The sequence below is a fragment of the Solea solea genome, chromosome 17 (genome assembly GCF_958295425.1).
Source record: "Solea solea chromosome 17, fSolSol10.1, whole genome shotgun sequence".
Classification (NCBI taxonomy): Eukaryota; Metazoa; Chordata; class Actinopteri; order Pleuronectiformes; family Soleidae; genus Solea; species Solea solea.
Genome location: NC_081150.1, coordinates 14,588,818 through 14,611,828, shown reverse-complemented (window position 1 = coordinate 14,611,828; position 23,011 = coordinate 14,588,818). Strand labels below are relative to the sequence as shown.

The following is a 23,011-nucleotide window of genomic DNA, read 5'->3' as shown; positions in this document are numbered from 1 at the left end:
ATCTCGCTCTCTCAACCTTGTCCAAGTTCCAAGTGAAAACAAATGCATGCAGCATACACAAATGCGTATGCCATCATGGGTACAGAATGAACCGCATCTAATCAGATTATCGTACTGAGGCTTTTTTATTGCAAGAGTGCATATGATAACAGATGGAAATAGTACTGACATGGCATGTAATGCTTTGTTATCGATGGGAAAAAAAAAAAAAAAAAGCCAGTGCACTCAAACCAAACCACACTTCATTTCTAATACTTCCTCTCCGAAAATCACGAGATGTCAGCTCTCCCTTCACAATTTGTCAAATATAACGCACCTTAAAACGTTAAAATTGCGGTGGTGTTCTGTTGCAAGATCTTTCTGGTTTTTTTTCGTTCTTCCCCCTTTTACCTGAAAATGAAGAGATTTGCACAAACGTGTCACTGACTCACACTTAATAAACGTTTGTTTTCTTATCATATGTTATTTGTGCGCGCACACCTACTGTGATGCATGTTATTGTGTTTTGGGGGTCAATCTCCTCATTGCACCGTTTGGTTCTTTTTTGGATGAATTAAACCAACTTGCAGAGGAAGGAAGACGAGATGGCATCGTGCAGTCAGGCACAAGAGGAACAGCAATTCAGAGAAAAACCAAATCTGCCATGTGACTGTGGCTGGCTTCCTTTGCGTCAGCCTGCACCAGAACATGCTGTTCTCTCATTGAGCCTTGTTAGCAACTGTTGTGCAACACAAGAGAAACTACAAAATCTTTACACAGACACCATTTTTTTTTACTTTGTAACATTTCTTTTATTGACATATTTTTACCCAAAGAAACCTCGCCAAAGGTCATAGATATCTACAGTAATTGACTGCTAAAAGCATAGTTAATTATCAGAAAAGAAAGTGCTTTCATGTAGTTAGAGGAGACATCGAAGGGGTTATAAAAACATACTGTACACATCACTAAAAAACAAACGAATAGCATATTTTCATCCACAGCAAAGTGTGATTTCATAGCTTCATTGTGACAGACTAAATATCTATCAGGATAACAAAATATAATTTTAATATTTGTACTCTAAATAGTACTACTTGGACAGTGCCACCACAGTGGCGGCACATTCATTCAAAGTGAAACCAGTGGGAAAATGAATAAACTACACATTTATATACACAGGGTTGCTCAGTAAAACGTACCAAATGAATGCAGGTGGCAAGTAGCTGCCTACTGTGATGGAATCATTCAAAATTTAGATCTCTATAGGTTAGGAAGTCAGCCTCGCTAACCTCTTATGTCCGTGTGAAGTGGGAAAGAATAGCAAGCTGCAGGTTCACTTGATTCTGTGATCTGTGGAAAAGATCCATATATTTGGCCCCCTCCTTTGTGGTACCAAGCACACTGTGGCTCCGCTCCTGCAGGTTGGAGCTAGAATCATCAGTTACGTGCAACGTCAGGGAGGCCGCCTCTAAAACAAAGCTTGTCTAAAGAGCCAAATGATAGGAAGAAAGAAAGAAAGAAAGAAAGAAAGAAAGAAAGAAAAGAAAGATCACAGAATACTGGATATCGCATTTTTCTTCTTCTTTGTGGAATTCATTGGTGAGTTGGTATGACATCACACTGCTATGCAATTTAAGTACCCCAAGGTGGAAGTGCCGTTCCAAACCCCGGCACGATGAGCTGAACTGCCCTGTACTAACACATTCAAACATAAGACTCCTTAGCGTAAGAGAATTCCTCAAACACGGGCTGACTGCATCTCCGTGACAGGACCTCGTGGTGACCTCTGGACACTGACTCAGACATGGCTCTCTGGCGGAAAGGGACACTCTTGTCCTGAGGGAAACTGTCAATGCACTGAGTGCTGGGATGCAAGTCGTAATTCACAGAGGACGGACGGGACCTCCGCACTATGGCGTCTTGTACAGTCATTGCCCCGTACTGTGGGGGAAGTCCCGCATTCTGCACCGCCTGCTCATACGAGGGAGGCCTGCAGGGCAGCCGGCTGTCCACCTGCTTGAACACCTCGATGGTCGACAGAGGTTGTGTCTTGTGCAGAAGCTCCGTGGGTGTGTCCGCCTCACTCTGAGAGTCCTCCTGGAGCGTTTCACAAGGGAAGGAGTTTTCCTTCTGCGAGTCTCTCTTCATGCTGCTCCGACTGAAGGCTCCTAAGCTCCTGGTCCTCATGAGAACTTTGCTGGCCACTCTCATGGACTGTGAACGTCTCTTCTCGTCTGCAATCGGTCGGGTAATGTCCTGTTGAGCCTTGGCAGCCACTGAAGGCTGGTTTGTGTTGTTCGTTCTCCTGGGGCAGGCCGGTGACCCCAAAGGGGAGCTGGTGAAAACTGAGCCCTCAGACTGGTTTGAGGCAGTGCTCTCTAGTGAAGAGCACGAGCAGTCTTTGACCCGATGACCTGTCGTGTACGGCAGTGGATAGGACAGGACAGACCTGGGTCGCGCTCGCCCTTCGAGCAGGAAGGAGTCATCGGAGATCTGCTTCCTCAGAGGCTGCTCCTCAAAGTGCCTCGTCTCCATGGAGAAGTCCTCGTGGCTCCTGGCATGGCCGCCGTGCATACCCTCGAGATTAGGTGAGACGAGGATGATGGGCTCGGAGCAGCGGCGGTTGTATGGCGGCTTTAAACCCCGAAAGTAGGGATCGGACGCCCAAGAAGTGGTGGTGGTGGTGCAGAGAGAGGACGACGAGCCACATTCTTCATGTGTAGGAGAGGAACCTTCTCCTGCTTCCCCGTCTCCATCGGGGTCAGTGCTGTCATATGCGGAGTCATGATGCTGGGAGGACAGAGAGTCTGCGGGGGGAGGAGGAACAGATTAGAAGACATATTCATATGTACATCATAAGAAATTCACATTTTTATTTTCCTGTTGATGGTAGGAGCAATAACGTGTAAATATACCTTCATCAGTATCCAGCAGGTTGGGGATATTCTCTCCAAGTATCTCACAGTGCTCGATCAGGACCTGTGTCAGCTCTGTGACCTGCAGCGAACCAGCAACAGAAAACATCTTAAATCAAATGAACAACATTTGACAGCGCATTCTGAAAACCAGAGTTGATCGAATAAATAAAAGGACAAATGAATTAACAGTTGATAAGAGGTTGCCTCACTGTCTGATTTAGCATCTGACTAAACAGACACTCTGAGCAAGAATAATCTCACTTGTGAAACCGTTCTGAGGTTTCTCTGCACTGTGAACCGCAAAAGCTTCAAAGTGTCAAAAATAAGAAATCCATGACAACACCGCCTACCTTCATCAACTTGTCCTTCTGCTCAACCAGCGGAGAGTTGTCCAGCTGCAGCAGACTGGGGGCGATGCACACCGCCAGGTTGTAGGCGTCCATCTTGTTGATGTCAGCGCTCTCAAGGATGTGATGGAGGACGCAGACGAGATGCTGGAGGAGGAGCTTATTGTGCACCGGGAGCTTGTCTACGACCCTGGTTGGCAAGTAGCAAAAAAAAAAGGGGAAGGAAGGAAAAAAGAGAACAAGAAGATTAGGTTGGCGCTCTTTTTTTTTATTAAAGGTTCTTCCTTTTTTGAAACAGAAGACATATTAAAAAGAGAAGTAGTTTATGCTCAGCCTCAACACTGACAAAACTCCCCATGAAAAAAACACAAAAACATTCATGAAAATACCACGGGAGTTTCCTGCATACATAAAGGTCAAATGTAAATACAGGAGAATGGGCTCTGTCTAATCTCTTTATCGGCCATTGATTACTTACTTTTTGATTTCCAGAGCTCTCTGCTGAGCGTCCTCGTTGCCCAGAGCTGCAATCCACTTATCATAAAGCTCGGACACCAGCAGGCTGCCAGGAAGTTCCTTCAGGAAACTCTATAATGGACAAGAGAAGAATGACGATGAGACAGAGATACTTAGAAATACACTGTAATTATTAGGCCCTGCAAGTGATGGAAGTCTGTCCTTTAAATCCTGTATTTTGACAAACTCTTAAAGAAAGACAAATGTCTACACTGACATAACTTCATCTACAAAACCATCTTTGGACTGGACACAACCTTTCAGACAGTCAAATCCTCTCAGTTGTTAAATAACTTTTAGGTATGAAGTGAGAGTCTGTTGGTAAATTCTCTTTTTATTCCGAGGCTATTTAAAGTTAATTTGCTCATGTATTTATCCCTTATGACTTTAACTGCTTTGAGATTCAATGCCCCAACTGTGTTATTTTGCAGACAGTGTCCAGTGCAGAACTTTGTCTCAATGAGATCACTTCTATAAATAAAGGTTAAACAAAACAACCAAAACTTTAAGCATGCCTTGGAGAAGCATCACAAATTATAATCCATGCTATACCTGCAATCTACATGAAGTAGAGTGCTTTTGCTCACTTTTTGGTACTACTTTGGATATTTCAGTGTAAATGCACATTGGGGGTTTTTAAGTAAAACTGTGAATACAGGATTTTTAATGCTATAGTGGTCTTGCTACTGTATTAAAATACACTGTGTAGTGGCAGTATGCTAAACTAGCAGTATGGAAGTAGTAAATGTGGATGTGGTACATGTGGTGACAATGGTCAGGTGACCTAGCACGCTCATTAGCAGTGGTAGTAAGTAACAGGTAAGAGAACGTACTTTGAGAAGCCCGATGAGCAATACCACAGGCTGGCCCACCAGGTCCACCTCCACGCCGCTGTTGAGCTGCTCTCTGACGTCCTTCATGTTCTTGTTGTTGCACGGTTTTCGAAACACTCCCTCCGTGGTCGGTCCCCTCTTCCTCAGCAACACCAGCATCTCCTGGTGAGAGGAGCAGGGGCAGAGGAGGTGAGGTTTTCATAGTTAAGACAAAAACAGGCCGTGTGTGTGTGTGTGTGTGTTTCCTGTTTGAAGAGTTTCTTAGAAATACTAAGTGTCAAATGACAAAATGTGTGCTACAAGCAGGTGTTTGTCTTCTCATTCACACACGCACAGGAATAGCAAAGTGCCTAAAATGAGAAGAAATTCAATTGAAATTGGACATTTGTGGTTGAAAGGCAACTTACTGTGACAGGTTTGGGAAGTGAGCATTCATCTGTGCATATCTTGCAGAGGGGCTGTCCAAACAACTGAGTCTTTGTGTCTGCTTCTGTGCGACTTGCTTTGTAGATGAAGCTGGAGCCCTTTCTGAACCTCCTCACCACTTGGTCCCACTTTTTTTCTAATGGAGACAAAAAAATACAACATTTGTTATTCCTTTATTTTTAAACCCTGAGCCATAAAAGTGCAACAGTCACAGCCAATGTGTCACAACAACAATGCTTTCTTCACTTGTTCAGTCTTATCAGTAGTTAGGTTTCCTTTGTCTGTGCCTCTCGCTCTCTCGCACTCTCCCTCTCTCTCTCGTCTCTGCACATGGCACATTTACCGCACCCCTCCCAGCGACAGAGCTGTCGTTCAAATTTCAAACTCACCAGTGGGATGCGTCAGCTTCTCCTCTTCATTATTCAACTCTTTCGAAAGACCAGCTAACTTTGCGTCGCCCTGGCAACAAAAAATTACAAAAAAGACATGGGGTTATGAGTTTGCCAAGGTAACAAGTGTTGTTTTTTTCAGTCAGCATGTGACACACACACACACACACACACACACACACTCTTCATGCCTACTGTAGTGACATGTAAATGAGCTGAACTTGTGTAACCAGACCTCACAGGTCCCTAACAGCAGCTGACAATCAACTATATATATATATATATTATTAACACAGCTTATAGTAACATAATCTTTATCAAAGTAACATCATTGATTATAATGTATTCAAAAATATTTAAAAACATACATTCACCTTAAAAAAAGAAAAACAAAAAAAAACACAATGAGAGGGTTTTACTTACATCGAGTGGAAACTCAATGACTTGTTCCATGCCACCTCCTGTTAGAGTTTTAGTCTGGAACAGTGAAAAGGAAGGGACCGGTTAGTGGCGTCCATTAGTGGGATCTCTTTTTAATCAATAGTATGTTTTTTGCGTTAAACGCGGCTGAGAGGGCTGTTAGACACGTACTGCAATGCTGCCACTCAACACCTTCATGAGGACGTCTGGAGGTGAAAAGGCACAGCCGGCTCTCGCGTTTGCGTCTTTAATTTTTCTGTGATGAGAGAATAATGAACATTTGTTTTTGAGCATACACATTTTTTTCCATTATTTAATATAAGCATGTATTAAATGTACATCTTTAGCCTTGAAGTGGAACAATATAATGCTATTACATAATGAGTAAAAACTAACAGAATCTCCACCGTTTGAGGATGCTATTGTTATGTCATGAACCCACAAAATGTTACAAATAAAGTAATGAATTAAGTTTCGTACCTGTGAAGAGTATCTAACCAGCGTTCTTTAACCTCAGGCGAGCTGTGGGCGAAATAACAGCATGGTGTGAGTTACTATTCCACACAGAGAGTCAAACACGCCAGGAGATACAGTGGGAGGACTGAGACAAGTGTGAAAGCCAGGGCCTCTTTTAACAACTCTGGTGGAAACTGTAACTCAGTCATGGGAACAGGAAGCAGCGTCACGGCGGGCCCCGACCAGTCGCCTTCCACTTCCTCCTTTAACCAAGGTTTGCTGCAGCTGCGTGTGCATCAGTGGAAACATGAGGACGGAACAGATACATGTGCCTACACGTACATACACCTGTATGCAGAGTTTAACCTTCCTTTGCAACTTTGACCTCATTAACAACACGCACTGTGCGGCACCGTATGGCTGCACAGGTGGCAGCGGCGTCAACATGTGAGCAAGTGGTTTCTGACGATGCTTCGCGATCGACTCTTGCTCTGTGAAACTTTTACACAGTGAATCATTACCAGAGTCTGACAATCAATCAGACGATTTCACCTCATTTCCAGACTAAACAAGTCAAAGCTCCTCGTCTTCTTGGAATAAAAGAGCGGGATAGAAAGAGCCACACGTTTTGCCTTTATGACTAGAACCGTGGGCGTCAATGAATATGAAGACGAATAACTGGCAGTCTTTCGTAACTGGACTGGTGCCAATTAAGTTCCTCTAATGCCATTTTTACCTTCCCTACCAATTTCTCTGTCTACACAATGATGACACTGCGTTTCTCCTGTCTTCTGTCACTTTAGTGTAAGAGCCATTATTTCTTGAAAAAGGCAGCTGAGGTCAGTCCGATCACATGAGTCCCAGTTCATCAGGCCAACACGCTTCCCTTTTTTTGCAACCTTGTGTCTTGTGATGCAGTAGATGGAGTCACTTTCTTTTTGCTGCTTCCCCCTTTTTTTCCTTATTGAGGCCACAGACGGCATGACCATTAACGACATTTGTGATTGCTCAGGTTTCACAGATGACGCAGTAAATGACAACAAACACAGGCAGAAAGCCACCGTGTGTGCTCTCCTGTTCATATGGGAGCCACTGTTTTTAAGAAATACACCAGTTCCTTACAATCGCTTGTTTGAAAGTTTAGTTTGGAGTCCTCATTATGGAGCCAGTTCAGCTAGGCTTAGCATAAACACTACAATTTAAGGTTATTTCTGGTCAAAAGCCATGGAAACCATGGGGTGAATAAACACAGACTGGGAACTGGTTACTATTTTTACTTAAGTCATGTGGTACTGAGAGTCTAGATACAGAAAATCTGTATCATTTTTAGATTCTAGGCTGCACGTGTTATCACTCCTTTCCATTTACTTGCACACTGGAACAAAGTTGTGTGTTTAAAGTGGAACAAAGCGCATTGTTATACATAATAATAATAATGATATATACATATATATATTTCTATACATATGTATATATATATACATTTCTATATATACACATGTGTATACATATATATATACGGTATGTATAAATATACATACATATACTGTATATATATTTTAAATAAAAAAATGTAAGGGTTTCATTTTGATTTTTAGATCAAATATTGCCATGAGGGCCACATTTAGAGCATGAGAAAGGAAAGATGTTTGTGTGTCAGCTCACCGAAAACACACCAAACAAAACGAGAGAGCCCAGGCCAAAACAACTGTCACCCTCAGGTCAATGTCTCCGATTGTTCCCTCCTCTTCCTCTGCATCATCTTCGAATCCATAAAGCCAGATGTCCTCAAGATTCACTCTGTGCTTCAAACGATAGCTGGCAGTCGATCTGTTGAAAGAAAACACAGACAAAAGGGTCCTGTATTTGTTGAGGATTAAAAACCAAGGTTTTTACTCATGTTCTTTGTCCACAAAGATCATTTTCTGCACATGGCACAAAGTGATTAATACATATATATATATATATATATATAAACACAATTTCAATTTCAGTTATTAAGGATGTGACCATAGTCAAATGTAACAACACCCTTCAATATTTGTGTGCGTAACACAACACTATTAGAAACTCTAAACATAAACTTTTCCACCCCGTCGACACTGATGTATCTTTATCCTTTAGCACTTATCGATTGGAAAGAACAAATAACCGTCATATAGTGCAAAGGAAGGAGTGAGGATTGGGGATTCAAGAGGTATTGTTGTGTAGACATTGAAGGTAGAAGCACAGAACTAGTGTATTCATGGATGTATTAACTCTGTGGGATCACATGTTAAGTTTCATGAACTGATTCTGACAAGACTCAGCGTGTGTTTTTTTAGGAACACACTGAAGATTATTGAAGGCTTTGTTAGAGGTTTTTTTTTTCCAGATTACAAATATAATAAAAATATTGTAATCTGTTGCCAAGTGAAAAATGAAAGAAAACCCCACTTTTTAAGCAGTATTAACACCAACATCACATCAATTATAGCCCAATAAATAAACTAGTTTCAATGCAAATAGATGGGTTGAGTCACAGGTGAGAAGATGAGTAAAAAAAACCGACATCTCTGACAGCATTTTGGGCAGTAGTTTAGCAGAACTGAAAACATTTAATAATTTTTTCCCATGTTATTGTTTGGTTCAGTGCTGCGTTTTAGTTCAAATTTGTTAAACCTCTCAGTTTAGAGTTCCACACTTTCTCAAATCTGTTCCGAGTTCTGTTCAGAGTTCATCTCTGTTTGTTGCTTGTTGTCACTTTTTATTTGTTTTTGGTTGGCTTTTTTGGGTTGGACTGGATGTTGTGCTACTGAATATTGGGGCACACCCAGGATGTTACAAACTGTTGAGATGCTCATGTACATCCTTTTCCTCTGGCCTGGAGGTCTGTTTGACAATGAAGCGTCTGGAGAAAAAACACCTAAAAAGGACTACAGCCACAGAAGTCATTGTAGGAGTACTTACATGATTAGTAAACAGCACTTAATGTATAAAGTATGACTCATTTTTACTCTTTGCAGCGCCAAACATTAGACAGTCATGTCTGATGATGACAGAACTCATATAAAAGCTATAAAAAGAGTGGTTTTACTGTATTGTATCATAATTCTGGTCGTGTTGTCTACTGGAACTGTGGGCAGGTTGTGGTACAGAGATGATTGTGGCTCTCCTCCCACTGAAGAGCCTTATTTCAAACATCCACTGGCTTTGAAAAACAGCTTGAACCTGACTAAGCTGAGCAGCAGCTGAAAACATGTTTACTGTAATTGCATTTGTAAAGAATGCTGTTTCCATCCCACAGAAACAACAGAATATGTTAATTTTACACAATATTAATTGTAATAACAATGAGGCAAGTTGTCTTTAAGTATTGATTTTGAGATAAATGGATGTATCTCACTCACATGTTTGTTTTAATGGCAGCAAAACTACAGCTGAAGTGTTGAAATAACTTCTTTTTTTCAGAGAAAACCGTTTGAGTTTCCCCCTCATGTGACTCCACTCAAAGGGAAGCACCAGACTTTCATCTTGTTATTTAAAGTCAGAGGCTAAACAGGTATATACATGTACAGTGAGATGGGAGATTCCCTTGGAAAATTCCCATACACACAGCCTGTAGTTCAAAAATACACATATTATTTGCACTTCCTCTTTCACTCTCCCGTGACAAGAATACAAATATGGGTCATTTTTAGCAGACAGGTTTCAGTTAGTGTTTTCTAGTCTGATTTAAGAGTTTCTCTGTGGCAACTGATTGCGCCCTAATGGAAATAACTGGTAATCACCACTTATTCTCAGTATTCTGTAGATTAAAATCCAAGATACTTACTTAAGCTTGGCAAAAATGATGGCCTTGTTAAAGAGGAAGAGGTGTCTCTCCCGGGTCTTTGTGTGATCAGTGACCTGAACGCACTCGTCCAGCAGCAGCTCTCCGTTTTCACCGGTGAGGCCAAAGACGAACGGACTCTGTTCCACGGACACCCAGCAGGACGCCTCCTCCCTGAGCAAGTGAACACACAAAAGAAGGAGTTTGACGGGGGGATGGGGGGGGGGGGGGATTGGGGGGGGGGATTGACATCCTGCAGTCCATTTTGAGGTGATTATATTATTTGTCTGTTACATGAAAGGGATACAATTCTTTTAATTTTAATTAAATTTTAGCCGAACTGTTCATGAAAAATTTTACTTCATTGTCTGATATTATAGTCTTGTATACAATGTGCAAAATCAAAGCTGTTGTGGATGCAATTTATCATTTTACACTTTGGTTAGAATTTTCTTACTCCATAGACAGGCTCCCATTTGACAATATCAGCTGTCAGCCACACTGTGTCAACTCATACGTGCAGTGCTTCATTATCTATTCCCCTTTCAAAAGGAAACATTATCTCCAAAATTGACATCACGTCGTATTTAAGAAGAGCTGAAACCATTAACTGCTCAGGAAAGGTTTTTTTTTTACTGACGTTATAATTCAAGTGAGAAGTAGAAGAATTCAAATGGACCTCTCTTTGCAATCAGGGAGTGGCTATTAAACATATTTGCTGTTTCCCAGATGAATAGCTATTTCCTTTTTAATACCCTGCACACATTTTGCATTACAAAAGTGTGATTAGCGTGATATGAAAGATGTTTAAGAACTAAATTGATATTCAGGAGACTGGCACATTGCTAATTCCAAATTTAAAACTAATATTCAACGACATTTGCTCTCAATTAACGTGTTACCAAAGACTTGAAAGAGCATAACTGATTCTTGGTTCAAAGCAATGGTTTCTTGGGCAAAGGGAATTCAGATTATAGCTCACTGAACTGCCTGTGCCCAAATAGGCCAACTAATCTAGTATTTCTGCAAAAAAGAAAAGATAAAATTCTAAATTATGCTGTTATATTAGGTCAAGTTGATGCTTGAATCACTGCTGCTCTAAATGAATCGTCAGGTTTCAAAATGGAAAATCCGAGGGGTTGAGAGTTGACGGTAGTCCACATCAAAATGTTATGTAATTATGTCATGAGTCTTTTTAGTAGATAATGAATCAAAGTTGGTAAAAAAAAATCTGCAATGACACTGCAAACAGTCAACGGAGCTCCTGACATAACCCGTGACTGGTTCTGCAAATAAAACACAGCCAATACGATCAGCGCTAATCAATATCTTCCAAGATTATGATCCTTCGCTAAAATTAAATATAGCCTGACATGAAGCTTTAATCTGGAGGGAAAATGTCAGGTCTGTGTATAAAGGCATCGCTCAGCCAAAGGGGATCAATACATAAAAGTCAGTAACCTGATCTGGTTTAATAAACAAAGATCACTCTTAATATCAATCTGGTATTAACTGACTTTTTTATATATATTTAATGTAGGTTTATGTGTCTCTATAATCTGTGTGGCTCTTTGTCTGTAATCTTAAATTTCCACCGTCCCTTTACTTTATTGGAGAAAAATCACCTTATTGGACCTTTTATAGTTTTCTGCCTAAAATACTTTGATGATAAAATGATCTGTGAATGACTATCTCTTTAAAAAAGAGAGGTGTAATTATAGACTTGTTATTTATTTCTATTTTATTTCTATTGTGTAGAATATGCCAGATTACAGCCATTGACTCATTTAAATCTGTAGTTCCTTGATGTGGATGAGGTGGATGAAACAAACAAAAGGAAGTACAAGAACACACACAGAGCAATAGAACAGAATAGAATAGACAGAAAAGACAGAATATAATAGAACAGAACAGAAAAGAATACAAAGACATTTTTCTTAATGTTAGTGAAATGAAAGGTAATGCAACATATACAATAATAAAGTAATGGCAATGAAATGAAATTCATGTCAAAGATCATTTTGTTCCCTATTCTATTGTGGTTCAAGATGGTTAGACATGTTGTTTGTCTCTAATGTCTTCAACATGCAAGTCAAGGTGTAAAGGAGACAAACAGCAGGTGTTGTTTGTTCTAAATGATAATGAAACCAGTTTTGGTCAAATTTTTTCTTCCCACTGCCTGTGAGTTGGGGGCTGAAATTCAAATGTGACAACACAGGTACTTTCCCTGTGACATGTTTGACCTTCTCAAGATGACACATAAAATGCGCGCAGTAAATAAAACAACTGGAAAAACTCAAGCTGCCGTTTGTCAATTTGTGTATGAAGCAAAACAAAATGTAAAATTGTTGTTACTCGGGGAGTAAGAAAATGAGTGTTTTTGAGCGACAGCTCAAGTTGAACGGTGTGGAGATAAAGTAAGAGAGGCAAGGTTGCGATGGTGTGGTCACGTGCAGAGGAAGGATAGTGATTATACTGGACAAAGGATGTTAAAGATGGAGCTGCCGAGGAAAGAGGAAGACCACAGAGAAGGTTCATGGGTGTTGTGAAGGAGGACATGAAGACAGGATAAACTGTTACTCCCCAGAAGTTTACTATCTTTTCAAAAAAAAAACTCAAGGACTGGTACGCAAAGCAAGGATATGGCTAAGATTAGCTCCATGTTCTGTCTGAACTATAGTGGAGAAGATAAAAATGACTCTTGCTCTCTGCACCTGCAGTGGTCCCACTACAGTGAAACTAACACTCATGAGTCATACACCCACTCAAGGAAATGCCCCGTAGGTGTTAACTGTGACAGTGGGCTTAGTCTGACATTTCATGTCATTGCTTTTATGGACTTGCCCATTACGTACTCTGGTGGTCTCTGCGCATGTAGCCTTTACCACACCAACAACTCTCAAAGGTTAAAGGGTTAAACCTGAGAAAAGGGAGGCGGTGCAGAGGAGAACGTGACAATCTGTAGGTGTCTTTCATTGTTAAAACTATTGTTAAAGGCCCTTTACATTGTAAGGTCAAGAACCCCTTACCTCATCTGACCTTGAAATTTCATTGGGCAATTTTGGTTCTATAATAACAATAAAGAGGATTTCCTTTTCTTTTCTTGGCAACAGTGGAGAGATAAAAAAGACTAAAGCTGTGATTAGAATTACAGATCCAAAAAATGTTTGCTCTCTTCATTGTTGTTATTTTTAATAGACAGAAACAACAAAACGTGAGGCAAAACCTTGAAACTGATTTTATGTTTATACACAAGTGCATTTATGCAAAGTACATAACAAGGAAGTATTGGTCTTTTGTTATGTTGCTATTAAAGAGGGTTCTATTGCAATTCATGTTACAGTGTTGTGGCAGTGGCTCAGTGGTATGCACTGCCATTAAAATGCAGACTATTTTTTTATTATTGCTCAGCCTTAGATCCGATAGAGATTTTGTTTGTAGAATAATAACTTAAATCAAACAGGGTTTTTTTCTTGATGAGATCACTGAAGCACTGCCACAAACTTTGTGATAATTCGTCTTCTTATTATTCTTATTCTTCACAGAATCTGAATCTAGTGACACGTCCAATGCAGTTATACTCACAGCCAGACCATAACCCTTTCCTACTCTCCCAGCAAGGTCTATAGGCCTTCACAGTTGGAGGCTCCTCCTTGTACATGTTTCTTGAACCTTATTTGCAAGATCCACCTTGGACTGAACTCATCTCAGTGTTTGATTTTGTATTATTTCCAGTTTTTTTAAAGGTGACATAGACCGGAAGCTCCAATTAACGCTGCGTTTGTGTGTGTATCTGCGTCATTACCTCGTTTATGAAACCCTAAAGTTTCAGAACAAACAGTTCAGCCACTGCTGAGAAAATAGTGTTGTATTGTTTTCCTGGGCTCTGTGAAGCGGATCGACACTTCCTTAATTTGATGTCGTCATCAGAAATCCTCACCACCGTAGCGCCTCCCGGTGCGGGCACTAGTCCGGGCACATCCGGTTGCGTACATTCAACCGCAGAAGAAGAAGAAGAACTAGTCTCGTTGTAGCTGCTGAGATGCAGAGCATCCACCGTGCCAGAGGGGGAGCTGTGTATCTGAGAGCTGGCCTATCTATTACGTCACTTCCAGGTACGTTTGCAGCGATTAGGAGGTTTTTAATCATGAAAACAAGTTAATATATGTAAGTAGACCTCCATAACTAACATATATGTGTGATACAAGCATTCTATGTCGCCTTTAACAATGTTTTTGATGCTCATCCATTATCAGTCATGGACAACATAAATATTCTTCAAAGCACTTAAGCTTATTCAGACCCTGTCTCACATCTCATTACACATAGAACAATTTTGCTTTTTTATTATATTTTAAAGGGCTTTGCCTTTAAGATGATGCAAGTAAATTAAACCAAAATTGCAATTAATAAATGCGTCCACATGCTGCTTTTCAGACAAACGGACGTTGTGACAGTCTGCGGTGCATTTGTGTCACAACAAACATCATAATATCACTGTTGCTATTTTTACGCCCCCTGCTGGACAACTTGGTAATTACTTAACAGTCTGACCTGCACTGCTGGCTGTATATTTTGAAAGTGAATGGGTTTTAAAGTTATCAGATGAGTCGATGAATTGTTTCAATAGCTCTTTAACCAAAACAATATTTTATTGCTAAAATATAACTATTATTGTTATTGGTGAATTTTACACATTTACATTTAAAAAAAAAAATAACCTGAAAAAATATTATTATTATTATTATTACTATTTCTTGATTAGGATGTCAAATTATAGTTATTTATTTGCATTCCTGAACAGAAAATGTACTTTTAGTGGTTGAATGTTATGCAGGTGGTCTCATAAACTTGTTAAGCACTACATATTAAAAACATAACGTCACTCGAGGTGATTTAGATATAATAAGAAGTATAAATAATAAATGTAAATATATGAAGAACTCGCCAACCTTTATTTTTTCCACGCAAAGGCATCCTGTGAATATGACCATTTATCTGTTTTTTTTTATATTTTTTATTTTCATCATCAATGTTTCAACCCAAACACTGAGAAGTCCGAACTCACTCTTATATATATCTTGTAGTTTATCTAATCTGGTGTGGAAAACATTATGTCATATGCCTTTTCTTGGCCATTTTTCTTTTTTATTGATTTGGACCTTGCTATGAATTACGCTATCCAATATCCCCTTCTATTTTCTAAATCCAGTCCGGTATTATAGAAGTAATTTTAGATAAACTAGCATCCAATGCATGTAGCTTTGTGTTCAGTCTGTCAATACTGTCAATCTTACTTGTTATCCTACGTGACAACCTCAGAGAAAAAATAAAGTGTGGTTGACCTTGTCCCCCTGACTACATACAAAAAGAGTCGTTTTTTCAGTAGTTATGAAAGGAATAGTGTTGGGTTTTTCTTCACTTTGCTTTACTGAAATTGTGTCTTCTTAAATCCTTCCACCTTCTATGACGTAACCATGCGAAACTTTAAATTAATGAATTTTTCATATTGTGCTGATGTAGGGATTCACTACACAGAAATACGAGATACGTAAATGGATTTAAATGTTATCTACAACTTTGCCCTTTGGAAAAGGTCACATATAAAGGAAAATAATCTGTTTTTCTTGACACCTGAGACCCTTTCATATGTTTCCTAGAAATAATTGATCTACTCCATGTGGGGGAGGCTCCTGGAGATTACTTATAATGTGAACCTCACTAGTTCATCTGGATAAGATGTTTGGTAGAAGGTGTATAATGATCCAACATCAAGCATCAAATGTATATCATATTTGTATGTGCCTTCTTTTTTATGCATCTATTTGTATTGCACATTCATTAATTTAGTTTATTTATTTCACACATATTGTATGTATTTATGGGAATATGTTGGGGGCATTGTTGCAACTCTGGTGTGTGTTCTGTATGTAGAGATTGTTCTAATCAGCATGGAGCGTTAAACTGTCACAACAAATATACATATTGTTGTAAAAAATAAATAACTAATAAGTAGCTAGGAAGCACTTAAATTTCACAACAAGTAAACCAAACCTTGCTGCAGATCAACTGCACCAGTTGTATCACACTTTATTGAATCTCGAGAACACTTGAGAAAATATGAAGCGCTTCAGGTGACACTTGACAAGACACTTTTGGTGGAGGGGGAAAATATTAATAATAACAATGTACACACCTGATAGGAGACCATGGCATCCCAAGTGCTTTCCCAAAGACCAGTGAAGGGGCAGAGCGTCGCCTCTGAGCCAAGTCCTTGAAGTGCTGCAAGACAACAGAATATATCTTCATACTGTATATCAAGGGCCTTTTTTAATTAGTTACTAGTCATCAGTCACATGTGCTACACATGTGGTCAAACCTGTAAAAAAAACACGAAAAACATCAAAAAACATGTTAGAATGTTAGTTCTTAGTTACATTCACAGTTGCAGCGGCTCTGATCAACCCTCCATCTGACCTCGACATTTCGTTGTGCAATACCAGTTGTATAATGACAATAAAGATGCTTTCCTTTCCTTTCCTGTACTCTTCTGAGCAGGTCACTCACAGAAGGTCTCAAGCTTCTGCACCAGCTCTTGTGTGTGATCTTTCGAATCTTTTGACTACTTTCGACATGGAATTCTCTCTGCAGAATATGAGAGACTTGACACACAAATTAAATAAGACCAAGCAGTACAGTGTAACTCGGTATGTTATGCAGTGTTTCCATTATCAAATAAGGTGAAAGTTACCAAAATTACACATCTGAACCATGCCATGTTGAACCTCTAGATCACTGGTTTATCCTTTTGATTTATTTGGCTTTTTAGTTTGTATAATGTCTGGCTATTTAAGCAGTTGATGCAGTACAGTAAAAATGTCTGATTTTCAGTATGATATGTCATAGTTGTCCTGAACACAACATTGTCAGAAGTCTGGTCAGAACCTATGGAGAAGGCAGTTTCTATTAAATCTCAGTTAATCATTTTTTCGATTAAAAAGTACCAAAATGGGACTTTTAACTTGACTTATCTTATCTCTAAAACTGTAAAGTAAAAATGTCTGGTATCCAGTACACTTGTAGATATCAATGTGCTGAACAAAAGTGCAGAACTTTTAGAGAACGTTCTGCATACATAGCTGGGAGGAGTGTCAGATAGGACAGCAGAAATGTGACGAAGCAAACACTAAAGCTGCTAGCAAGCTAACGAACATTCGTCCGAGGCTAGCTGAGCTAGCTAGCAGGACAAATAACAAACCTGCTGAAAACTCGGCGTTACACCTCCCACCACTCCCCTACATCACGAACAAATGCCTTACCTTTATCCTGTGACCGTTTTTCTTCCTCCATTTTATTATTCTTACAATTTTCTTCCCCACTTAGATTATTATTATTTTATTTTGGGTGCCATAACGCCATTTGCCATTAACATCCTCACAAACGATGTGTAACTGACTGTCACTGTCAATCATTCCCATCAACCTGTCTCTCTCACAGTGCAGATTTTGACTTAATTATGCCACAAAAATACCTGCCACACCTTATCATTGCAGCTTATTAGGGCCCGAGCCCTATTATATTTTGTTCCCCTCCCCCAAAGAATCGCATTTTTTACATACTAAATGTTGGTGAAAACATACGAAACTGGCAAACATGTTTATAAAATAAGGAAAACACATAGAAGTGGTGCAAAAGTCTCAGTAGTGCACCCAAAGTTGCACTTAATCCCACAAAACCTGGTGGAAACATGTCACAGCCCAAGAAAAACAAAAAAAAAGTCTATTAGGACCCCGGCCTCAACTCAATAGGAAGTCAGCCATTTTTAATTTTGGCATCATCTTGATGGTTCGCACGTTTCTAAATTAATGAACTTGTTCTGAGCACGTTAATCGTAGCAACATAAAAATGTGTTAATTTGTCCTAAATATCAAAAGGTCTGGCAGATTCAAAAGGGCGTGGCCACGGCAACCACTGGAATTTCTACCCTTTTGCCACAAAACAGGAAGCGGGCTGTATCTTCACCATACACTGACCAGTCTGCTTGGAACTTCATACGTGACACAAGAGACCGTCCCTGTACTCGTGTACGAACATGAACTTGACCCAAAAAGAAGTCATTCAAAATTTTAAATTTAGCCGCCATTTCGCCACCAAACAGGAAGTGGACCGTAACTTTGCCGCACCTTGACCAATCTGCTCAAAAGAGACCCAGCCAAAAAATATCAGCACATGAAAACTGAGTCTTGGGCATAGCGCCACCTGGTGGAACGGCAGCAGTTGTGAGGGCCCGCATAAAGCATATAATGTCTTTAATAAACACATGAGACAGCTACAATGCGAGCAAATAAAAGGTAACCCACACAGCAGTTTGGCAACATTCGACACCATTCCATTCAAAGTGAACAAGAAGCATTTCAGTTGTGTGAATCAGTCTTGACCAATGACCAACACACTGGCACTGGGGAGAATGGCCTTTACCGAGAGCTCCATTTGTATAGTGTGCTGTTAAGGCCTAGTCCGATTCACGACGTAGTCTTTAATGTAACTGAATCTGCGAAGGATCCTTTGTTAGCTCTCAAATGTGCCCTTGAGTGTGCATGAATGTTATTCTTTCTAAATTCTCGATAAGAAAACATTGGTGAATCTCTTTGCAAAAGCTACATCGGTAGATTTTATACAAATAAATACTTCATTCTTTACAATTCTTGATGTATGAGTGTCCTTTTAGTATTCAATGTCAAATAATAATCTCTGCTAGAGTGGAAGTACAGGTCGCAACTCACCTCAGCTACCAAAATAGATTATTAAAGAAATTGTGTTCACTCTATAATGAGCCGTATTCAGCATGAAACTCTCAATAAACCCACTGACAATACTGAAGGGAGTCCTTATATTGATCAATGATTATGCTGCTAAGCAACAAGATTGTGAGATACGGCTGTGTGAGATTGTGAGACTTGACTTAAACCAATAAGAAAGGGCTTAAGTCTTACAGCAGCTGCTGTAAATACTGTGTGCACAGGGAGGTATTGATCCAACCCATGTGTATAAACAGTCACATTAATGTTCAATTATGGGATGATACAGAGTTCTGTCATGAACAGGGCTTTGGGGATTAAAATTTTAACCTTGATGAAAAATGGTATATGTTTCAGTGCCGCTTAATGTGTGAACAAATCCACAGCTAAAAATGAAATAATATAAAAACAACTACTATTCAAAGTGAAAAGAAATATATTCCCCACAGCAATATATCACCAGCAGGGAGATAAAAGGATTGTATTGGCTCATAATTTAATATAAAGAAAGCTATGCATGTATTGTTGCCTTTCTTTGTAGAAGCAGCTTTTGTAGTTTCATTACACACATTCTCTTTGTTAATGTACATGTGACACCGTCCTGGGAGAGGGTTTTTCCTCACTCGATGTGAGGGTCTGACAGAGGGTGTCACAGTAAAACCCTACGAAACAGATTGTTATTGCAATGTTGGGCTATAGAAATAAAATTGACCTGACTCGACTTGACTCTTTGCTGAACTCAAAAGCTGCAGCAAAAACACCAAATTACCTATAGTCACAGTCGGTGTGTTGAAAACAAAGGATCTGGTTCCATTTCCTCGTGGTGCACACCAACCCACCAAATGCAATGTGGATTTTGTTGCCACATGATATTATGAACAGTCTGCATCTTCAAATCATGAAGCTATGGAACTCAAATAGTCCAAATTGGGTGATGCAATGTCACAAATTTGTACAGAAAAGACTGAGCAATGAACGGTGGGAGGAGCTTAGGAGAAAGTGAGTGAGAAAGATGGTAAGATTGCGTGTTTATTGCAACCCAAAAAAAATCGATTTACAGTGTGAACACACCATCATTTGTTGTCCCCACTGAAAAGGCATTATTAGAGTGTCTGCAAGTCACCTTTTTGGTTAAATTGATGTTTTGATTATTACGATTTCTACACAATCTTAGGTGAGTGTGTGTCTCTGTGTGTGTGTGTGTGTGTGTGTCAGATTCTTTTGCCTGCAACGATTAAAAACCTGTGTCTCACACTGAGTCAGAGTCCTGTGCCATCGGATCTTCGATCAATACTTACAGGACGCAGAGAATCATCGTAGCTTCCTCGCCTCGTTGCTGCAATCCCATAACCTACGGCGTCCATGCTGAAGTCTCCCTGGGAGAGTCGGCCCTTGACCCCTGGCGTTCTGTGCCGTTTGTGTCGTTGGTTGGCGACGTTTCACTCTGTAGAGTAGAAGAGAAGCAGTTTGCGTCTCACTTTGAGGGCTCTGCTGTGGGGAATGATGCCTCCCGGTCTGCACAGCAGCCTCTTCTGAACGCTGCTAATGAGGTTTAGAACAATGGAGGCAAGGCTGGCACACAAAAGAGGAAATGGGGTTTTATGTGAATGACCTGGACCTACAGTGTTACTCTGATCTGAGCCACCACGCACTCGCCCCCACCTCCCCCATCCACCCCCTCACCGCTACGCTCCAGCGAGGTCGCTGCGACTCATAATGACATTGCCGTGTGTTCCATCAGGGCCACGTCCCCATTTCCAGGCTAACGAGGGTGAGATGCTGTGACAGAATAGAATAGAATAGAATAGAATAGAAATACTTTATTCATCCCCAATGGGAAATTGTTTTAACATAGCAGCAATACAAACAAATATTATAAACATAAAATGTAAAATGTGCAACAGTGAGAAAAAAAAAAAAAGTGCAATAATAAAGGAGTGGCATAATGGAGTGCAATGTCATACTGTAGAAAATGTGCATTGTGCAAATGAGCATTGCATTGCATATGACAAACAGGGTCATCAGATCCCATCCACCCCACCCCCTTTATATTCATATGACAAGAATAGTTGCACACACAGAAGCTCTATTTGTCTTTTTAATGTTGAGCTTGAAAAATAGATCGATAGATGCATTGGGGCTTTTTGGGGCTGTTTTCTGACTCTAAACCGTTAATACACTCTTTTCACATGCAGTAAATTGCAAATAATTGCCAGAGTGGAAAAATGTGCACAGGACATTTTCTGGCCCATTTATGGCTACAATAAGCCAAAAAAAGGCCAGGCGGACATTTTGAGGCTTAGGTTTTACAGGTTTAAGATAATAAATGTGCTATATTTTAAAAGTTCAGTGATTAAAAGTTAGGTAATGAAATAATGTTAACATGGCAGGATTAAAAATAATGAAACAATAGGGCAATAAAATTGTGGAGCCATCACTCAACACTCTGGAGAGTAAGTGGTCAACAGGACAGTCAATCAAACCATTTTGTCTTGTCAGGAAAAGTTAATGGCTTCGTTGCAGGTGACAAAACCTCAGCGTGGAGCCAATTCACAGTTGGTCTTTTTCCCGCAGATGTGTCATTATCGCTGCTACAAATACAATTTTCATATCGCTTTTTCATTTACCTGTGAAGACGTGTTCTGCCACACTTCTTTGTAGCATGGCTGTGAATGACCTGGATCTACACTGCCTTTTTTTCCTTGTCTGATGAGTGCTCTTCACTGCAGCACATTGCTAATGGAACCCTATTTTGTACAAGTAAATGAGGGCCATTTTAACAGCAGGAGCTTTGCTCATTGATGCAGCGGCCTGTCGAGAGGTTACATAATTTCCAGCGCGTACTGTAAAACAAAGCCACGCTGAGCTTCTCACAGCTCCAGCAGGAACAGCCTGACAACAGCAGGACTCAAGTATTCTTTAATGTCACTTAATTAGAATTTAAACTCTGAGTCACATGCTTAGTTCATTTGTTTTTGAAAAGTGCTATCTAAATAAAGGTCTTTGTCGTGTTTGTTTCTTGCAGTTTGGAAATTGTGAAGCACAATTACCCTTATACAGTATGGTAGGGTCATAATTAAGATAATTTCATATATATATTTATATGAAGGCATGACTCCGAGGGTTAACCTATAATGCTTCTTATTACCTGCGATTGCGTTTACCTTTTAATCGTAATTTTTATAACAAAGCTGGGTCTTTCCACGGAAATATTTTACAGTACCTTGTACAGTATGAGTGCATGTAACTGGCTCATTATATCCACTCAGGAGGTTTTTTTGTGAGCAACAAGTCAAGTACATGTCATGTATAACACTTCCACATTCAGGAAATAATTATAATAATAACAACAATAATCTTCTGTGCGTGTGTTTTCACTGAAAAAGAACCTTGTGCTCTTTTGTGCTTTCACTCGATGACTGAATTAGACAAACATGACTAACAGATGTGCACTTAATCCTGTGGCATTCACCACCAGGTACTTTATTTAGAAGCTGCTCTGGCAAGGGAATACTATGCGTGACGTCGCCAGTCTGTCGGCCACTGATTGGTCAGAGTGCCGTCACAGGAAGAGACGTCTGACACAAGAATAAACTTGAACAGTGCCGAACTGTAGAACAGTTAAAGGTGACATAGAGCGGAAGTTCCAATTAACGCTGCGTTTGTGTGTGTATCTGCGTCATTACCTCGTTTATGAAACCCTAAAGTTTCAGAACAAACAGTTCAGCCACTGCTGAGAAAATAGTGTTGTATTGTTTTCCTGGGCTCTGCGAAGCGGATCGACACTTCCTTAATTTGATGTCGTCATCAGAAATCCTCACCACCGTAGCGCCTCCCGGTGCGGGCACTAGTCCGGGCACATCCGGTTGCGTACATTCAACCACAGAAGAAGAAGAACTACTCTCGTTGTAGCTGCTGAGATGCAGAGCATCCACCGTGCCAGAGGGGGAGCTGTGTATCTGAGAGTTGGCCTATCTATTACGTCACTTCCAGGTACCTGGCCAATCACAGGACAGTTGTAAAGCTCTCGTTGGCTGGCCAATCACAGCAACTGTTTGGTCTGACACAGCGCGGCTGACGAGAGCGTCAGTGAGGAGATATTTTGATCGGCTCGT

General features: G+C 40.1%; 1 protein-coding gene across 1 annotated transcript; it reads right to left on the bottom strand.

The window, feature by feature from the left end:
* Positions 1–778: 778 nt before the first annotated feature.
* Positions 779–20,372, bottom strand: tagapb (T cell activation RhoGTPase activating protein b). The gene is made up of 14 exons (XM_058612644.1): positions 20,195–20,372; positions 16,295–16,380; positions 10,102–10,272; positions 7,953–8,117; positions 6,312–6,353; positions 6,003–6,087; positions 5,835–5,888; positions 5,412–5,481; positions 5,004–5,158; positions 4,597–4,758; positions 3,726–3,835; positions 3,251–3,437; positions 2,898–2,979; positions 779–2,789 (listed from the first exon to the last, which is right to left on the bottom strand). The coding sequence occupies exons 1-14, from the start codon at positions 20,258–20,260 to the stop codon at positions 1,687–1,689; spliced, it is 2,538 nt and encodes an 845-aa protein (XP_058468627.1). The 5' UTR covers positions 20,261–20,372; the 3' UTR covers positions 779–1,686.
* Positions 20,373–23,011: the final 2,639 nt, after the last annotated feature.

Bases quoted from the DNA above. Each gene is read 5' to 3' on its own strand.
- tagapb (XM_058612644.1), bottom strand. From the start codon at position 20,260: ATGGACGCCGTAGGTTATGGGATTGCAGCAACGAGGCGAGGAAGCTAC. The intron at 10,273-16,294 runs GTGTGTACATTG...TCACTTGCTCAG, and splicing joins ATGCCATGGTCTCCTATCAG to GGAGGAGGCGTCCTGCTGGG. The intron at 5,159-5,411 runs GTGAGTTTGAAA...TGTCTCCATTAG, and splicing joins GAAGCTGACGCATCCCACTG to AAAAAAAGTGGGACCAAGTG.